This window comes from Carassius carassius, chromosome 4, assembly GCF_963082965.1.
Source record: "Carassius carassius chromosome 4, fCarCar2.1, whole genome shotgun sequence".
NCBI lineage: Eukaryota > Metazoa > Chordata > Actinopteri > Cypriniformes > Cyprinidae > Carassius > Carassius carassius.
Window position 1 is genome coordinate 11,733,392 of NC_081758.1, and position 15,302 is coordinate 11,748,693.

The window sequence follows — 15,302 nt, forward strand, 5'->3', positions numbered from 1 at the left end:
AAATGTACATTTATATAAAAGAAGAGGACCAAGAACAGAGCCCTGTGGGACACCCTGTGTTAGACGAGTATTGCAAGATTTGAAGTCATGGACAGCAATTAAGTGTTCTCTATTAGTGAGAAGCTATATCTTTTATAAATATCTTTTAGGTAGCTTATATAGCAAGTATATTCACATACATTTATGTCAGAATGGCCATGTGCACTTACAGTACATCTTCTATCTTAGAGATGATGTGCTCTGCACAGGATCGTTCTTTTTCCAGAGCCACACGGTCTCTCATTCTCTCTGTATCCAGACGGGTTAGCTCTGCTTCAGCTAGGGTCAAACCCATACTGCGCTTGTGCCTGAGACATACAAATAATACATGGGTGAACATACTGGAAAAGGTGGATTTGTCTGACACTTGTGCTGAAACATTAGAGTTGTAGAGTGTGTGGAGGGTTTTATCTGATTTTGTGTGTGTATTAGGTAAGTGCATTTCACCTGAAGTCTTCTAGGTTCTTCTGGATGTCAGGTAGAAGTGTGTCCTGCAGTTGCTGCACATACTGTCGGTGGACATCCTCTGAGTTTGGTTCCGGCCTCTTCCGTTCCACATTTACTGAGTGTGCAGTACGTTCTACATTCACACAAAAATGTATAAAAGTCATGCAAAGTTCCGCTGTAGTGTCACTAAAATGAGATGGGTGGCTTTTAAAAGAAAATAGATGAACAATATATATTGTTAATCAGACATTTTTCCTCATTTACCAATACATCAGTCAATACAGATTAATTTAAAATTAAAAAACAAAATACAAAAGATCATATGGTTAAAAGCCATATGCTAAATGATATTTAGCTGTTTTCCTTTTTAATAACAAAAGTTTCAACTTACCCAGGTCAGAGATGATGGATTCAGGCACTGTTACTTTCAAGCTCTGTTTAAGAACAAAATTCAACTCTTAATCAGAGACCACATCATCTGTGACAAGCTAAACAAGCTGAGACTGTTTTAAAGTTCCTCACAGCTGTTTTGTCTATGAAGAAGGTATCCATGAGGATTCGTCGTGTCTCTTTGGAGCTGGTCTGTTTGTAAAGTTCAGCATAGAGGTAGCACAGCTGCAGAGCGAGAAGGGAAATGAGTGATGAGACTCATCTTGTCTGAGACCAAACAATAAGCATGCAAGAGAGATTCATGGAACATGGAAAGTAATACATAATTTTTTTTTAGATGCCTGGAAATTCCAGGTTTGTGGGTAAGAGGGGTGATCGATCTCACCAGCGGCGCAGGGTCAAACTGGGAGACCACGTGATGGATGAAAGCTGCCAGGTGAGCAGGCCGAGACTTCAGAAAGTCTATGCTCTGAAAACAGCTACACTGGCCATTCATCTAGAGACAGAGGGAGTACAAATTAATATATAATATTCAACTTTATGATTTAATGCTAAACTTAAAGGCATTGCTTGGGTTGGGCCCAGACTGGATTGTGGTCCCGGCAGAGAGATTGCCATTTCAAATGCAATGTGGGTGGGCCTGTAAAGCAACACAACACCATAGAGAAAAGATACTCTTTTATGATTTTATGCAAATGAGAAATGATTTAATGCATAAAATTCTAACAGGAGTGAAATTTAAATTGTGTGATTGTTTGTGTGAGATCAAACCCTTACAGATAGACCTGAAACAAAGATGGCTCACCCATATTACTATGACTGGGAGAAACTGAGGAATATGGTGGAAAAGGTTCTGCCTTCTAAATACAAAAGCCGATCAACCTTTCCCATAGAAACTTAGTGTTCTGAGTTTTGCTCTTAGGACTACACATGCATTCGCTTGAGCAAACTGAAATACCGGGATGCTTTTTAAAACTATTTGAGCATAATGTTTGTTTTCACATTTATTGTTTCACATTTAATGTCCAGTCATTACAATACAAATATACACAATTAGGAATTTCGTGAGAGGGCACATGATTTCCATACAAAGTATTAGTAACGTGTTAAAGTTGGTCACAACGATTCATTGTGCTGCTCGGTTTTAAAGGGATTTCTGTGAGAAGTCCACTGAGGTCAGACACAAGTAAAAATATAAACACACTGGAGAGTGCTTTATGCTGCTTTACGGTAAAAATTGAAGTTGTAAATGGCACAACACTCTTTTTTCATGTTTCATTCTAGGGCTGGACCAGAATATTCGATTATTCGAATAATCGTTCGGTGAGTTGGCATTCGATGTTCAATTTTGAGATTTGAATATTCTTTTCATTTCTTTTTTCGTACACCTGGCATCCCCCACAAAACGGTTCTCATTGGCCCTTGAATATGAATCGCCCATGAGTGAACATCATGAACGTCATGATTCATTTTATCTAGAAGAGTACACAAAAATGCTGAAGAACTCAGCTGTGTTGGAGCACTTAAAATTGAGTGAGGACAAGACAAAGGGATTGTGCCAAATATGCTATTTGAAAATGCCTACCACAACAGCACATCAAGTTTGAGAAATCACTGTAAGTAGTACTATAGTATATTGTTGGTGTAAAAAAAAAAAAAAAAACAATCTGCTTTTATCCGGCTTGTTTATTACCCATGATATAAACGTGCACTTAATTTGCTTGGAAATAACTTGCGAATACGGCAGTTTTAACAATGTATACAGTTGCCCAGCCTAATAATAATTTGTCTATATTAAAAGTATTGCTCTTAATATACCTGTGTGTTTTGTATCACTAGTGCAGTGTCCGTTCTCGGAGTATATAAGCTTCTGGCTCGCGCTGTTCTATAGTTTATTAAAAGTTTAACCATTCTGAATGTGTCGCGTGTCCCATGCAGCAGTGGCTTGTTCACACACAGCTTCAGCTAATGGCAGGGCAAAACAGCCTGTTTCAAAAGCAGAATTACGTTTTACCCTACTAGAATTGATGCTGGAATGTTATCATATTCATAAGTGCAACAAGTCATTTGCATGTAAAAGTAGACACATTCATCATTTTTGTTATCAATATGGTTATTTGACTTATAGCAGTGTGTTTCCTATACATTGAGTTATTTGTGATGGCTTGTCACTACTTCAAAACTGACCACCACAAATAGATTTCTCAAAAGGCTTATACTTCGTTGAATAAAGAAAGTGAATGTGACGTGACATTCAGCCAAGTATGGTGACCCATACTCAGAATTCTTGCTCTGCATTTAACCCATCCGAAGTGCACACACACAGAGCAGTGAACACACACACACACACACACACACACTGTGAACACACTCCCGGAGCAGTGGGCAGCCATTTATGCTGCGGCGCCCGGGGAGCAGTTGGGGGTTCGATGCCTTGCTCAAGGGCACCTAAGTCGTGGTTATTGAGGGTGGAGAGAGAACTGTACATGCACTCCCCCCACCCACAATTCCTGCCGGCCCAAGACTCGAACTCATAACCATTCGATTGTGAGTTCAACTCTCTAACCATTAGGCCACGACTTCCCCGAAGTCGATGGCCTAATGAGAGCTTGACGTTTCCAAATTAAAATGCAGCGTGGGTGTTTTCTGTGAATGTATCTTTGAAAAGAATTTTCAGTTCAGCTGTTACTGGGGAAACCGCTATATCCGCTATATTTTTTTTTGTTATTGAGAGGAAAGCTTGCAGCACGTATTACAAATTATTCTAAACTCTCAGCAGCATAGCCAGCGCTGGGAGGTTTGCTTGCAGTATACCACTGTTCAGATATTTCAAACTTCATTTTACCCCTAAGCAAAGAACAAAAAATAACTTTGTTGTGAATACATTAGGGCCAGTTAGGCAGCTCACTAGTGTTTGGAGTAGAGCCTGTGAGTCCAAAAATGAAAAGGAAAAAACAAACATACAGACAACAACCGAGCCACAGTCCACCTACCTGTTCCTGCTCTGTGTCAAAGTCTTCATCTTCAGCACCAATGATGTGTGCTACCGGACGAGAGTTGGGGCTCCCCACACTCAACTGAGAATCCTAAATGAGAAACATTCAGATCATGCACAGCACAAAAACTAAAAATGAAGGCATGCTGTCAAGAGGTCACTCACAAGGTCAGGTGTGTCTTCAGCGTCCGGTGAAGGACAGGAGTTGAGGCTGTCTCGGGGTGTGGTCTTTGGGCTGTGGCAGGGGGTCTCTCTTTGGCATGGGCTCTCTGGGACAGGACTGGGAGTGACCTGCATGGATCAATTGAGAGTAAATGTCAATCACACAGAGGAATCACAAATCAGCATCTAAGCAAATGTGTGAAATGTGAAGTTGATGGGGAGCAGCAGTTCAGGAGGTGTACTGACAGGGGTTGTGGTATTGTTGGTCCACGGTGGCTCCATTCCAGCATCACCCTGCCAGGAAGGGGGCCGATCCAAATCTCGCCTTCCGTCCTCCTGCTCTCCTTCTCGTGGCCTTGGAGATAAGGAGCCATCCTACAACAAACACAAACAGACATTTATTAGGACTGTCGTGACATCATGACATATTGCAAGAAGTGTAATTCAAGCACCAGTATGTTAACCAGATTTTTTTGTCTTAACAAGCCATGACAGCGATGCAATGAGCAGCAGGGGATTCTATGATTGAAATGCTTTGACTTGGTCAGCCATGCTGGTGCAGCAACGTGGCTGACAGCTCTGTTACCAATTGTTCTTTAAAATTAAAATGAATTATTAAAATGGTTTCAAAATTGTTTATTCTTGAAGGAATGGAAGTCTTCCACTCCTCCTTCCTTTCAGGTATGGATCACTGACATGCTATCCATAATACAAATGGAGAAACTCCGCACCACTCAAATGGACACATTTTTCCGTTCTTGGACCCCTTTCTTAACTCATTTTGAAAAAGCTAAAATACAGTAAACTAACTGTGTTCCTGTATTAACAACCTTTCCTCCTACTGCTGTACTAATTAAGAATGTAAACAACTGGCAATAGCTGTATCTGAGCCCTGTTTGTTTGTTTGTTTGTTTGTTTGTCTGTTTAATCTGAAAATGTAAATAAAATATATAAAAAAAAAAAAAAAAAATGGTTTATTCTTTTAAAATGGTTTATTCTTTTGCAATTTGATTATGTACTTGCAGAGAGAGAGCCCACCCACATGCTCCTCTGACTGGCTGTGATTTGTAATTGATTTTGTTGTGTCTTGTAGATATTTTTCTTCAAGTGTGGACAAATTGCTTGTCTTTGGAATCTTATTATTACATTGTGTCTTGTTAGGACACGGTGTAGTACTGGAGTACAGTGCTATTTTAGTATTATTGATATACTACTGTAGTTTTGGTTAATATTTTTAATTAGATTTTATTTTATATTTTCAGTTTTACTTTTACAGTTTTAGTAATTTTTTTGTTAGTTTATTTTTCCATGTTCATATAGCTTTTTATTACATTTTAGTTTACTTTAGAAATTGAGTTTTCGAAATGTTGCCGACTAAAATGTTTTTTTTTTTTTCAGGTAATGAAAATGTTTTTAGCTTTAGTTAACCCTAGACTACATAACATAACAAACGTCCGACTGAAGCTGAACCAGGGGTTCCCATTTGAAATATGTAACTTGATGTCACGTTCCACATGTTTTTCTGACAAATAAAATTTATGAGCATTACTAATTCTAGCCATTAAAGAGCCAAATTACGATGTAAAGTGATGGTTAAGTTGCCTTCACACCTGGTGTTAAATACAGTGTCACTTGCAAAAATTAATGATTTAACATGAACAAACTCAATAAGTTTTCCTTTAGTTTAAATTTTGATGAACTTGATATTATAGCTGAGAGTGTATTTATACCAAAAAAATACTAAATAAATATTATTTGTGTTTGGGTGAATCTCATGAAGGACTGTCATATTTCACCACACAATAAAAATAAAGAAAATACAAAACTATATTTTGCATAAAAGAAACGAGGCCCTTAAGTGCAAATATGGTCATTTCAATTAAGCACATTTAATAAATGTAAAAAATAAAAATAACCCAATTTATTACTGTTATGCAAAGATGTCACAATTTTTTTCAACATTACATTAGCATGTGTATATATAGAATGTATTACAGTATTTCTATTTTATTTTACATTTCAGAAGTGAGAATTCCTCTGAACCACAGCCTGTTGGTTGGTTCGTGTGTGTGTGTGTGTGTACGAGTATTTACCTGTCCAGTCCCAGTGGGCTTGCTGAGCTGCTCCTGGTGCTGTGGAATGTGCTTCTTGGCGTCCTGGATTTCCTTCAGTAGTTTAGTTGTAGGGTTCCTGCTCTGCTCCTCCGTCATGGCCTGTAATTTATCAAACATCACAGCAGATCTGATTATTCCCACGTCTCTTGTCATAGAGGATGTGAGATTGAACACTCAGAGAGTGCCGTCACGACATCACGTGGTTGATACAAGTGCACTTAACTGTATGAGTGCAATGACGGACTTAATCACACATCAGTCAGTCTATAATAATAGCTTCAGTTCTGCAAATTAAGTCAGTATGCATGCACACACACAGAGGAAAGAAACTCAAAGGTTTGGAACAAGAGAAGGTTTTTTTTTCTATTATTTTACAAAGTAAATATGATATAAAAAAAGGAGTCCCAAAAACAGAAATATCTGATCATCGTCCATATATCACTGTTTACATTACACGTGCATTACCAAGGCAACAACTGACACATTTGTATTTTATTCCACAGAGCTCCATTTTGAGCACCACAGTGGAAAATGAAACCATATCTGTGCTGACCGGCTCAAGTCGGCACAAAATGGAACGGTTAATAAAAAAAGGACTGTTCACCCCGATAGTGAAAAAGCGTTTATAATTAAGAGTAAATCACTTTGCATGCATTGTATCGATTATCTTGTTACGACTTCAGAATTACGCAAGAATCGCAATCTTTATTTTTAAACCAAACAATTGTGATTCTCAGTTTATCCAGAAGCGTGCAGCTCTGATGAATGTTAAAAGACAATTCAGAGTGAATGGAAATTGTTTGCAACATTATAAATGCCTTTTCTGTCACTTTTAATCAATTTGAAGCGTCTGTGCTGAATAAAAAAAAAGTCAACCTAGTTCAGCAGTGTATAATTGAATCCATTATGAAAGGAAATAGTCAATTTAATAACCCAGGAATAACTTTTGTATGCTGCCTGTATGAAAGCATGTGACTGCTGTTGCTGTTTTGCTGCTGTGATGCTTTAAACTCAACCAGAAAAACACATGATGAGTTACTGTAGTAAAAAGGAATACAGTGCTCTCTTACCCATACAGGAAGAGGGCTCAGTTTGCGCTCCGAGGGGCTGGGGGAGGAAGACGAGCGGTCTGGACCGATGGGCCCCGGGGAGTGAGGGATGGTGAGCGAGAAGAGAGGCCCCTCCTCCCCCTCGCCGTCTGAGAGGGGGATCTGAGGCAAACCCGGCGGTCTCCCCAGCACGGTTAGGGCCACGTAGGAGCCCGCTGTACACAAACACACCAGCAACTGTACAGTACCGTTCATTTTAAACGTGAATATCTTCAGTAAAATGATTAAAGTGTATGACGTTACTTACATTTTATTAGCTTTACAACTTCTACATGATTTGAATGTGTAACTAATGTCCCATTGACCTGCATAAAAAACACACATTAAACACGCTGATTAATTGAAATTCATAGATGATTCTTAACAAATCACAGTGTTACATTAGTATTAGTTTGTGCTGTATTTACGTAATAGCCCACCTTTACTTTTATATAAAACTATTTTCTTAATATTAAGAACAATATTGCCAGTTGCTGTCTATTTCTGTATTAGCAATGAAGAAAATGGTGGTAAAATACTCATTTTAACTGTTATTTTAGTCCCATTGAGAAACTATTATAATTTATATATATATTACATTTTACAATTGTATAAAACATTTTGGTAGAGTGTGTTTGGAATAATTTCTATTAGTTATTGCTTTTTTAAATGCGCCTATATCGTTTTTATTTATTTTTATTTTTGGTTACTTAATGCAAGTTAAACAATAAAAATGAGACGTTGCTCTGGTACCTACAGTAGCAGAAATAAAAGAAGTTTTTTTTTAATATTTAATTTCAGTTAATGTTTATTTTATTTAGTAACAAACATTTTTTTGTTTGTTTTTTTATGGTTTAAGTTTTAGTTATTTAATATGATATGAGCATACACTACCATTCAAAACTTTGGGTTTAGTTATTACTTATTAATACTTTTATTCAGCAAGGACAAATTAAACTGGTCAAGTGTCACAATAATAACATGTATAATGTTTATATTTTAAATAAATGCTTTACTTTTGAACCATCTATTCATCAGTGAATCTTGACAAATGCTCGGTGATATTTTTTCATAAAACAAATAACAGTAAGAAATGTTTCTGGAGCACTAAATTAATATTTTAGAACGATTTCTAAAGGATTGTCTGACACTGAAGACTGGAGTAAAGATGCTGAAAATTCGGCTTTGCCATCATAAGCACAAATTACATTTAAAAATATTTTCAAACAGAAAATAGTTATTTTAATTGGAAAAATTATTTCACAATATTACTGTGAGCAATATTACTTTATTTTTAAGCAAATAAATGCAGCTTGGTGAGCATAAGAGACTTCATTCAAAAACATTAATAAGCGTACCGTCCCCAATCTTTTGAATGATAGTGTACATCACACCATAATTATGATTTCTGAACTCATAATTAGGACCAGAGAAATATGTAGAGCTATAATTCTCCATTCAGTCAGCAGGTGGCAGAGCACAGCACCGGAGACATCCTGGACATCAGGTGAGCTTCAGGGCTTAAAGACACAAGCCTCGGTAACAGTTTCTGGGGTTGGTCAGACAGATTGTGCTCATTTTGAACCGAATCGTGCCATTTTCTATTAAAATCGACTTCTCTTACTAATAAATCTGAACTTCATCACGGTGGAGCCCCTGATGATCCTCACCTTTATGATCCGGTCACCTGTCTGAACACCAGCTCGCATGGCAGCTCCATCTACATGCAAAAGAGGAGGAAAAAGAGGTCATGCATATCCCACGGTACCATCTGATACCTTCATTGTGCCATGGTACTGCCACAGTACAGTGTATGTAGCTTGAATACACATTTTACTGCCTCACTGTAGTTACAGGAAAAGCAACTATGTATTTAGCACTGTTAGTGTCGTAATTATACTGTTCTGTGTTACACAAACAGATAAGTATCCATGCCTTGGTGGTTAAAGGAGACAAGTGTGTATTTAAGTCACTCGTGAAACTGTTCTGCATGTGCATGTTATGGAGGGCAAAACAAGAATGATGAACTACTGGGATTGTGTCTTTCTTACCCTCTTTTACAAGCTGTACAAACACAGGGTTATCTCCGCTCACTGTCAGCCCAAAGCCATTCTCATCTCTCTGGATGATAACACAACGCTGCACAAGCCCTGAGAGACAGACAGAGAGGGAGAGAGGGGGATAAAGCAATGGAAAGATATGGGGGGTGCAAAAGAGAGGACAAGGACTTGGTAAGTAGCATTCAAGGAGCTGGATAGAGTGTGTTCACGTACAGTATAGTGGTTGTGTGTGTGTAATACCAGATCAAATGGCTGAGAGACAGTAGATAAACGTACCCAAAAAAGATTTCTTAAAAGGCCTGGAACATTCCAGATGCACTCAGTCATCACAGTGCTTTAGAAACTACATAAACAACAAATACCTGTTTCTTTTCTGGCATGCTTGTGACTTTACAGGAAGTCTATGTGAGAAAATGTGAGAAAGCTACTCTACCATACACAGCTGATCAAAAGTGGTCAAGAAGATAAAAATAAATAAATCAATCTAATAAATTCATGACTGATAATGTAAGATGTTTATTGAGCACCCAATCATAATATATCTCGCAATTCTGACTTTATAACACGCAATTGCGAGTTTATATCAAGCAATTATGAGAAAAAAAAGGGTTTTATTCTTTATTCAGTGGTGGAAACGGGCTTCCATATGATTCAGCTTTGGCATGACAGGAATAAATAATATTTTAAAAGATAATAAAATATAAAACATTCATTTTAAATGGTAATAGCCACAATATTACTGTTTTGCTGTATTTTTGCTTTAAAAAAAAAGTAGCATTGGAGAGCACAAGAAAGACTCTTAAAAATATGTTTAAAAAATCCCCATATTTAAGAATGGTAGCATGTGTGTAAAACTAAACCTCATTTGACGATATAAATATGCTCAAGGAGAAATTCAAGAGATTGTAGTATATGGCAAAGACTACAAGTAATGGTGTTCTCAAACAATTTTACTTTTGTAATCAGACATATTTCTAAATTTTATAGATTTTCAACAAATAAATTATTAATAAAACATTCATTATAAGTAGTAGTAGTAGTAGTAGTAGAATTAGCAAAAGACATTAATGAAAATTAAAAAAATTTACAGGTCTTGATGATACCAAAACGTTAAGATGTTTCAGAATAGTATCAAGTTATTAAATTACGATGAAAGATTACAAAAATACATTTTAATGTAAACATGTTAAAGCACAATTTACATATAGATCTTGAAAGTGTATTAATAAATGAGGTAAATTTTGATTTCAAGATGACTGTAAAGTGGGATATCCTTACACTACTATGAAGAGTATATACTTGTAATAGACCTTTTGTACAGATCATAAATTAAGCCATACCCTGCAATCAATCAGGCACATTTGTGTCAGCATCATCACATAAGAATAAATCTCTTAACTTAACTAAAATGCATGTTTAAAATAATAAAATCATAGTCCTCGCAAACAGATAAACATCGAGATACAAAACACTGGTATACCAACTAAACAGATTAAGATTCAAGCATACTGTCATTCCGGATCTGACAATGCAAATGTAAAGCACAAAAACGTTTCACGCCTCTGCAGACTGGTGTCTTTTAATGTTTTTACATGGGCACTGCTTGTGTGAAGAGTGGATGTGTGAAAGAAAAACAAGAACATGTCAGACAAGTATCTCACCAGACTGGATCTGTCTGCAATGTGTTTTCACCCAAACACTGGTGTAAGTCATAAGCCATTCATGTGTGATGGCTACAAAAGTGCATTTTCCTCCATTTGTGCTACTAACACAAAAACAGGCACCCTCACACACACTCTGGCTGAGTGTAGCCAATATATTGAAATTGATTAACTGGTGTTTTCCAAATTCGTGACAGCTACACTAAATAAAACACAACCAGACGACCTGCCTTGGGTATTGTATTGCTTTATGGATGTGACATCTGGCCTGGATGAATTCAATGTATGCATCTTTCAAACCTCCTGGAAACTGCTGGAATGATTGGAATGATTAAACCTCGTTCTCATGCATTATTAGAAAGTCTGATTCAAGAGAATCCCTCATTTGAAAGATTGTTTCAGACTAGTTGTTTTACCGGTTGTTTTCAGTGTAAATGTATGAAGCTGTCAACCTGAAAGTAATAAGTATCATCTCCAAAAGTAAATGTAGACAACATTGTTTGTAAAATGTAGCGTAGAAATGGGGATTTAATTTTTTTTTAAAGACAAAAACACCCAGATATGTTGATTCCCCAGTGAGGAACCTGACCAAATGAAAGCAGCTAAATATTTTATACTGTGTGATGAAAAATAGCAGTATTTCAAATTAAAAATTTATATTTATTGTGCTGAAGCCAAAAGCAATGATTAAAACATTATCTGGAAAATATTATCATCAATAATAAAAAGAAAACAGTATTTGAAATTGAAATTTTAGAGTATCATGTATGTAGCTGGCATAAATTACCATAGTTATCTTTTTTATTTATTTTTTTACATGTGAAATATACACTACAGTTCAGTATTTTTTTTTTAATAAATTAATATTTTTTTCAACATGGATGCATTAAAAACTTTTGAACTTTGATGCATTTGCTTTTAAACTTTCTAATCAAAGTTTCCTGAAAAAAAGTCACAATTGTTTCAACATTGTTAATAATAAATGTTTTTTTTTGTGTGTGTGTGTGTGTGTATTTTTGTTTTTATGGTAGTGTACACATTTTATAAATTTAAACATCCTGCATTAATAATATTATATAAATCTTAAATATAGACTATCATCAATATTATTATAAATTTATATATAAAAAAATTGTGCATGTAATCTGAGTTTTATTTTAACCCAAATTTACACAAAGAGAATTAAATGACAATTTAAGCTTAAATCAATAAATCCAGACTTTTGCATGCAAATGTTCACACAGCACAAAAATACGTGTCTATGCCGGTTCATGGATGAGAACCCATGTTACAAAACTAGTACGTTGTTTTGGTTGTCAAGCTACTTTATGAAAACAAAGTATTTATTTAAAATAAATTCTTAGTTAACAACTTGGGCTGAGTGCACTTGGTCAAGTCACCACAAAGAATTGGCTAAATGTTTCAAGCATCTGTTCATATATTCTGTTCACTTACATCAAACAGATGGCTGTAAAGTAAGTTTAAAAGAAAACTAAAGGCATGATAGAATAGATTAAAAGAGCCAAACAAAGTGAGCTAGAAAGAGACTGCAGAAAGATTAAGATGTGTGAGGACAAGGCACAGCACGCCACCAACATAATGCAAACGGTTCAAGATTGCTGACAATTAAACACCTTTGAGCAAGTGCAGTTCCATCAAGGTACAGCCTGACACCAAGACATGCTAGGAAATAGATGCAGGTCAAGTCTGATGAGCGGCAGTCATGAAAGAAAAAGAATGAGGCTCACACACACACACACACACACACACACACACACACAAACACACACACACACACACCCAAACCACAGCAAATCCCCAAAGTAGCGGCAGTGACCCAGCGACTCTTACCGCAGGACTCTGGCCTTCTGTCGGATACTACACTTTGAACAGGCAGTTCTGACAGGAGAAAACATGCGGCACACACACACACACACACACACACACACAAACAGCAGGAGAAAGAATACGATTATGAAAAATCACACAAAAAAAAGAAAAAGTAACTAATATTTAGGTTTTATATGGAAGCATTATGCAAGATTCAAAATGCAAAACTGTTTCAAATAAAAACGTATAATGAATAATAATAAAAAACTAAAACACAATAAAACATTAGTTCTTAATCTCAGTATCTCTTGGGCTCACAAAATCAGTCCCACTTTTACCAAATTTGAGACACTTTATCCATGACCAACAGACACCGCTTCCTTTTCCTCCCGACTCAATTTATAAAACGATGACTCAGACCCATCTGAGACACACCCTGTATATCCTCCTTGATGACTCAGCTAGATCCCTAACTATAATAAACCTCCATCCTCAAAAGAGATTTCCCTCTCTGATGGGCGCACAGCTCTGTGTCCCCGCAGCAGGATGAGAGAGAGAGGGATTACAGCCCTTTGACAACATCTGGAGCTTGTGATGAGTTGGGCCTCCCATATAATGGTATAACCAAGCCGCTAAAACGACATCAAGCCCAAAGCACTGGGAATTAAAGAGTTAAACTTCCATACTGCATGGCAACATGGGCTCTGGTGTGCTTGATTTGATCACTTCAGTCATGTCTGGTTAATCCCAAGTAAGATTATAAATGAGTCACTACTTCAAACCCAGGTTTGAAGCACAGATGTGAGATAAGTTCCCTTCAGTATACAAGGAGCAAATTTTCACAGCTAAATGATGTTAAAATGAAATAATACATTTTTTTCCACTGAGTGTGAACACTCAAACTGTGACAGTGCGGCATTTTGTTTTTGTTATCTGTTTTTGTCATTTGTTCATGTGTCTGGAATCAGCATTTGATATTGCTGTTTGCCGAGTAAAACAGCAAAAAGCATAAAATAAATTATGCAAAAAAAACACAAATACACCAAGTAAACAAAATAGAACAAATATAGAAATATAAAATATTTATAATTAAAGATCCTCTTCTTTTTCTTCTCTGTATTTCTCCTCTGCTCTAGTTTGTCTCCTAATCCAGTTTTATCTCGTAAGACTGAATGTAAGGGCCTGCAATAATGCGGTTTGACCAGTGTGGCGCTCTAGAGCAAGACAGTGTATTTTCAAGACAGTGTAAACGCTGCCAAACCAAACCAGACGCTGCTGACACCATCATATGAATATGTAAATATGTGCTGCACGCTTTCCTCTCAATAATGAAATAAACGCAACAAATATAACAGTGGTGAGAAAACAGCAGTTAAGAAAGTATCTGATCATAGCGATGTGGATAAGTTTGCACCAGCTCTGCAATCAGCACTCCAGTCACATAATGTTTATTTATATAGCGCTTAGATTGATGATAAAATGATCATGATAAAATTATACTAAAATCTTTTTATTAGTAAATGCAAAAATAAATAGCTGAAATAAATAAATACAAAATCATATTATTACATTAAAGTGATAGTTTGGTTTGAATATATTAAAGCCTAATCTAGCTATACACTATAAGGTGTTTTAAGTTTTGAGATTTAAACTAATGTTTTTTTAATAAAATAATTGAGTCTAAAAATAAAATGTCTTATCACTAGGGTTGTAACAGTATACCGGTATAACAGTTTATCATGGTTTGAACATGCAAGGTTATCATACCGTGAACATTTGCATTTCTACAGTTGTATAATAATTATAATTTTACAGTGGCATATCAACGATTGTATAATAATTGTAATTTTACAGTGGTAATATAATTGTTTGACATTTTCAAAAGCTGAAGTAATTACCTTGTTTTATTTATTAGTTAGAATGTGTGTAACCAACTGTAAAAGCTAGATAATAGAACAAAGCCTACTGATTAATATGTGATATGTCAATTAATCATTATAATGACTGTTAGAGTAATCGATTATCCAAATAATCATTTGTTGCAGCCCTAGTTTTAAGTGGTATTTTGGTTCTCTTTTTAGGCTTGGCAACCTAAGGTCTCATTCATTTTCATTTTATTGAAAAGGTATTTGTTATAAATATTTTTGGATGTTTCCTCTGCTGCATAGATTTAGAATATTTCTTTAAGGCTGCATTGAAACAATATGTATTGTGAAGGGCGAACTGAATTTAATATGTGTTATGTTAAGCCAAATACTTTTTAAAGCTTCATATGTTTTGTTATGTTTTTTCATTGTCTTATTCTCATTTTCATTTGCCTCAATTCAAACGTTTGTGGTCAGTAAGATTTTTGTAATATTTCTGATTAGGTCTCTGCATTGAAGGCTGCATTTATTAGATAAAAATTTTTTAAAAATAGTAATTTTCAGTATCACATGATACTTCAGATATCACTCTAATTTGCTAATTCGGTGCTCAAAAACATTTCTTATTATTATTTGTAAGAATGTAAAAGT

At 35.9% G+C, this 15,302-nt stretch overlaps 1 protein-coding gene across 11 annotated transcripts in view; it reads right to left on the reverse strand.

The window, feature by feature from the left end:
* Positions 1–15,302, reverse strand: part of LOC132134566 (rho guanine nucleotide exchange factor 12-like) — a 71,009-nt gene that overhangs the window by 16,425 nt on the left and 39,282 nt on the right. For 6 of the 11 annotated variants that reach the window (XM_059547114.1, XM_059547105.1, XM_059547119.1 and 3 more), the window contains 14 exons: positions 12,808–12,855; positions 9,287–9,385; positions 8,906–8,955; positions 7,504–7,561; positions 7,218–7,411; positions 6,127–6,246; positions 4,280–4,408; positions 4,037–4,162; positions 3,870–3,962; positions 1,262–1,372; positions 1,009–1,101; positions 878–920; positions 487–619; positions 210–347 (listed from right to left, as the gene is read on the reverse strand). In XM_059547114.1, coding sequence (XP_059403097.1) covers positions 210–347; positions 487–619; positions 878–920; positions 1,009–1,101; positions 1,262–1,372; positions 3,870–3,962; positions 4,037–4,162; positions 4,280–4,408; positions 6,127–6,246; positions 7,218–7,411; positions 7,504–7,561; positions 8,906–8,955; positions 9,287–9,385; positions 12,808–12,855 — 1,435 coding nt within the window. The remainder of the gene's footprint in view (positions 1–209; positions 348–486; positions 620–877; positions 921–1,008; positions 1,102–1,261; positions 1,373–3,869; positions 3,963–4,036; positions 4,163–4,279; positions 4,409–6,126; positions 6,247–7,217; positions 7,412–7,503; positions 7,562–8,905; positions 8,956–9,286; positions 9,386–12,807; positions 12,856–15,302) is intronic. The other 5 variants (XM_059547136.1, XM_059547135.1, XM_059547138.1 and 2 more) reach the window with 1 other exon arrangement.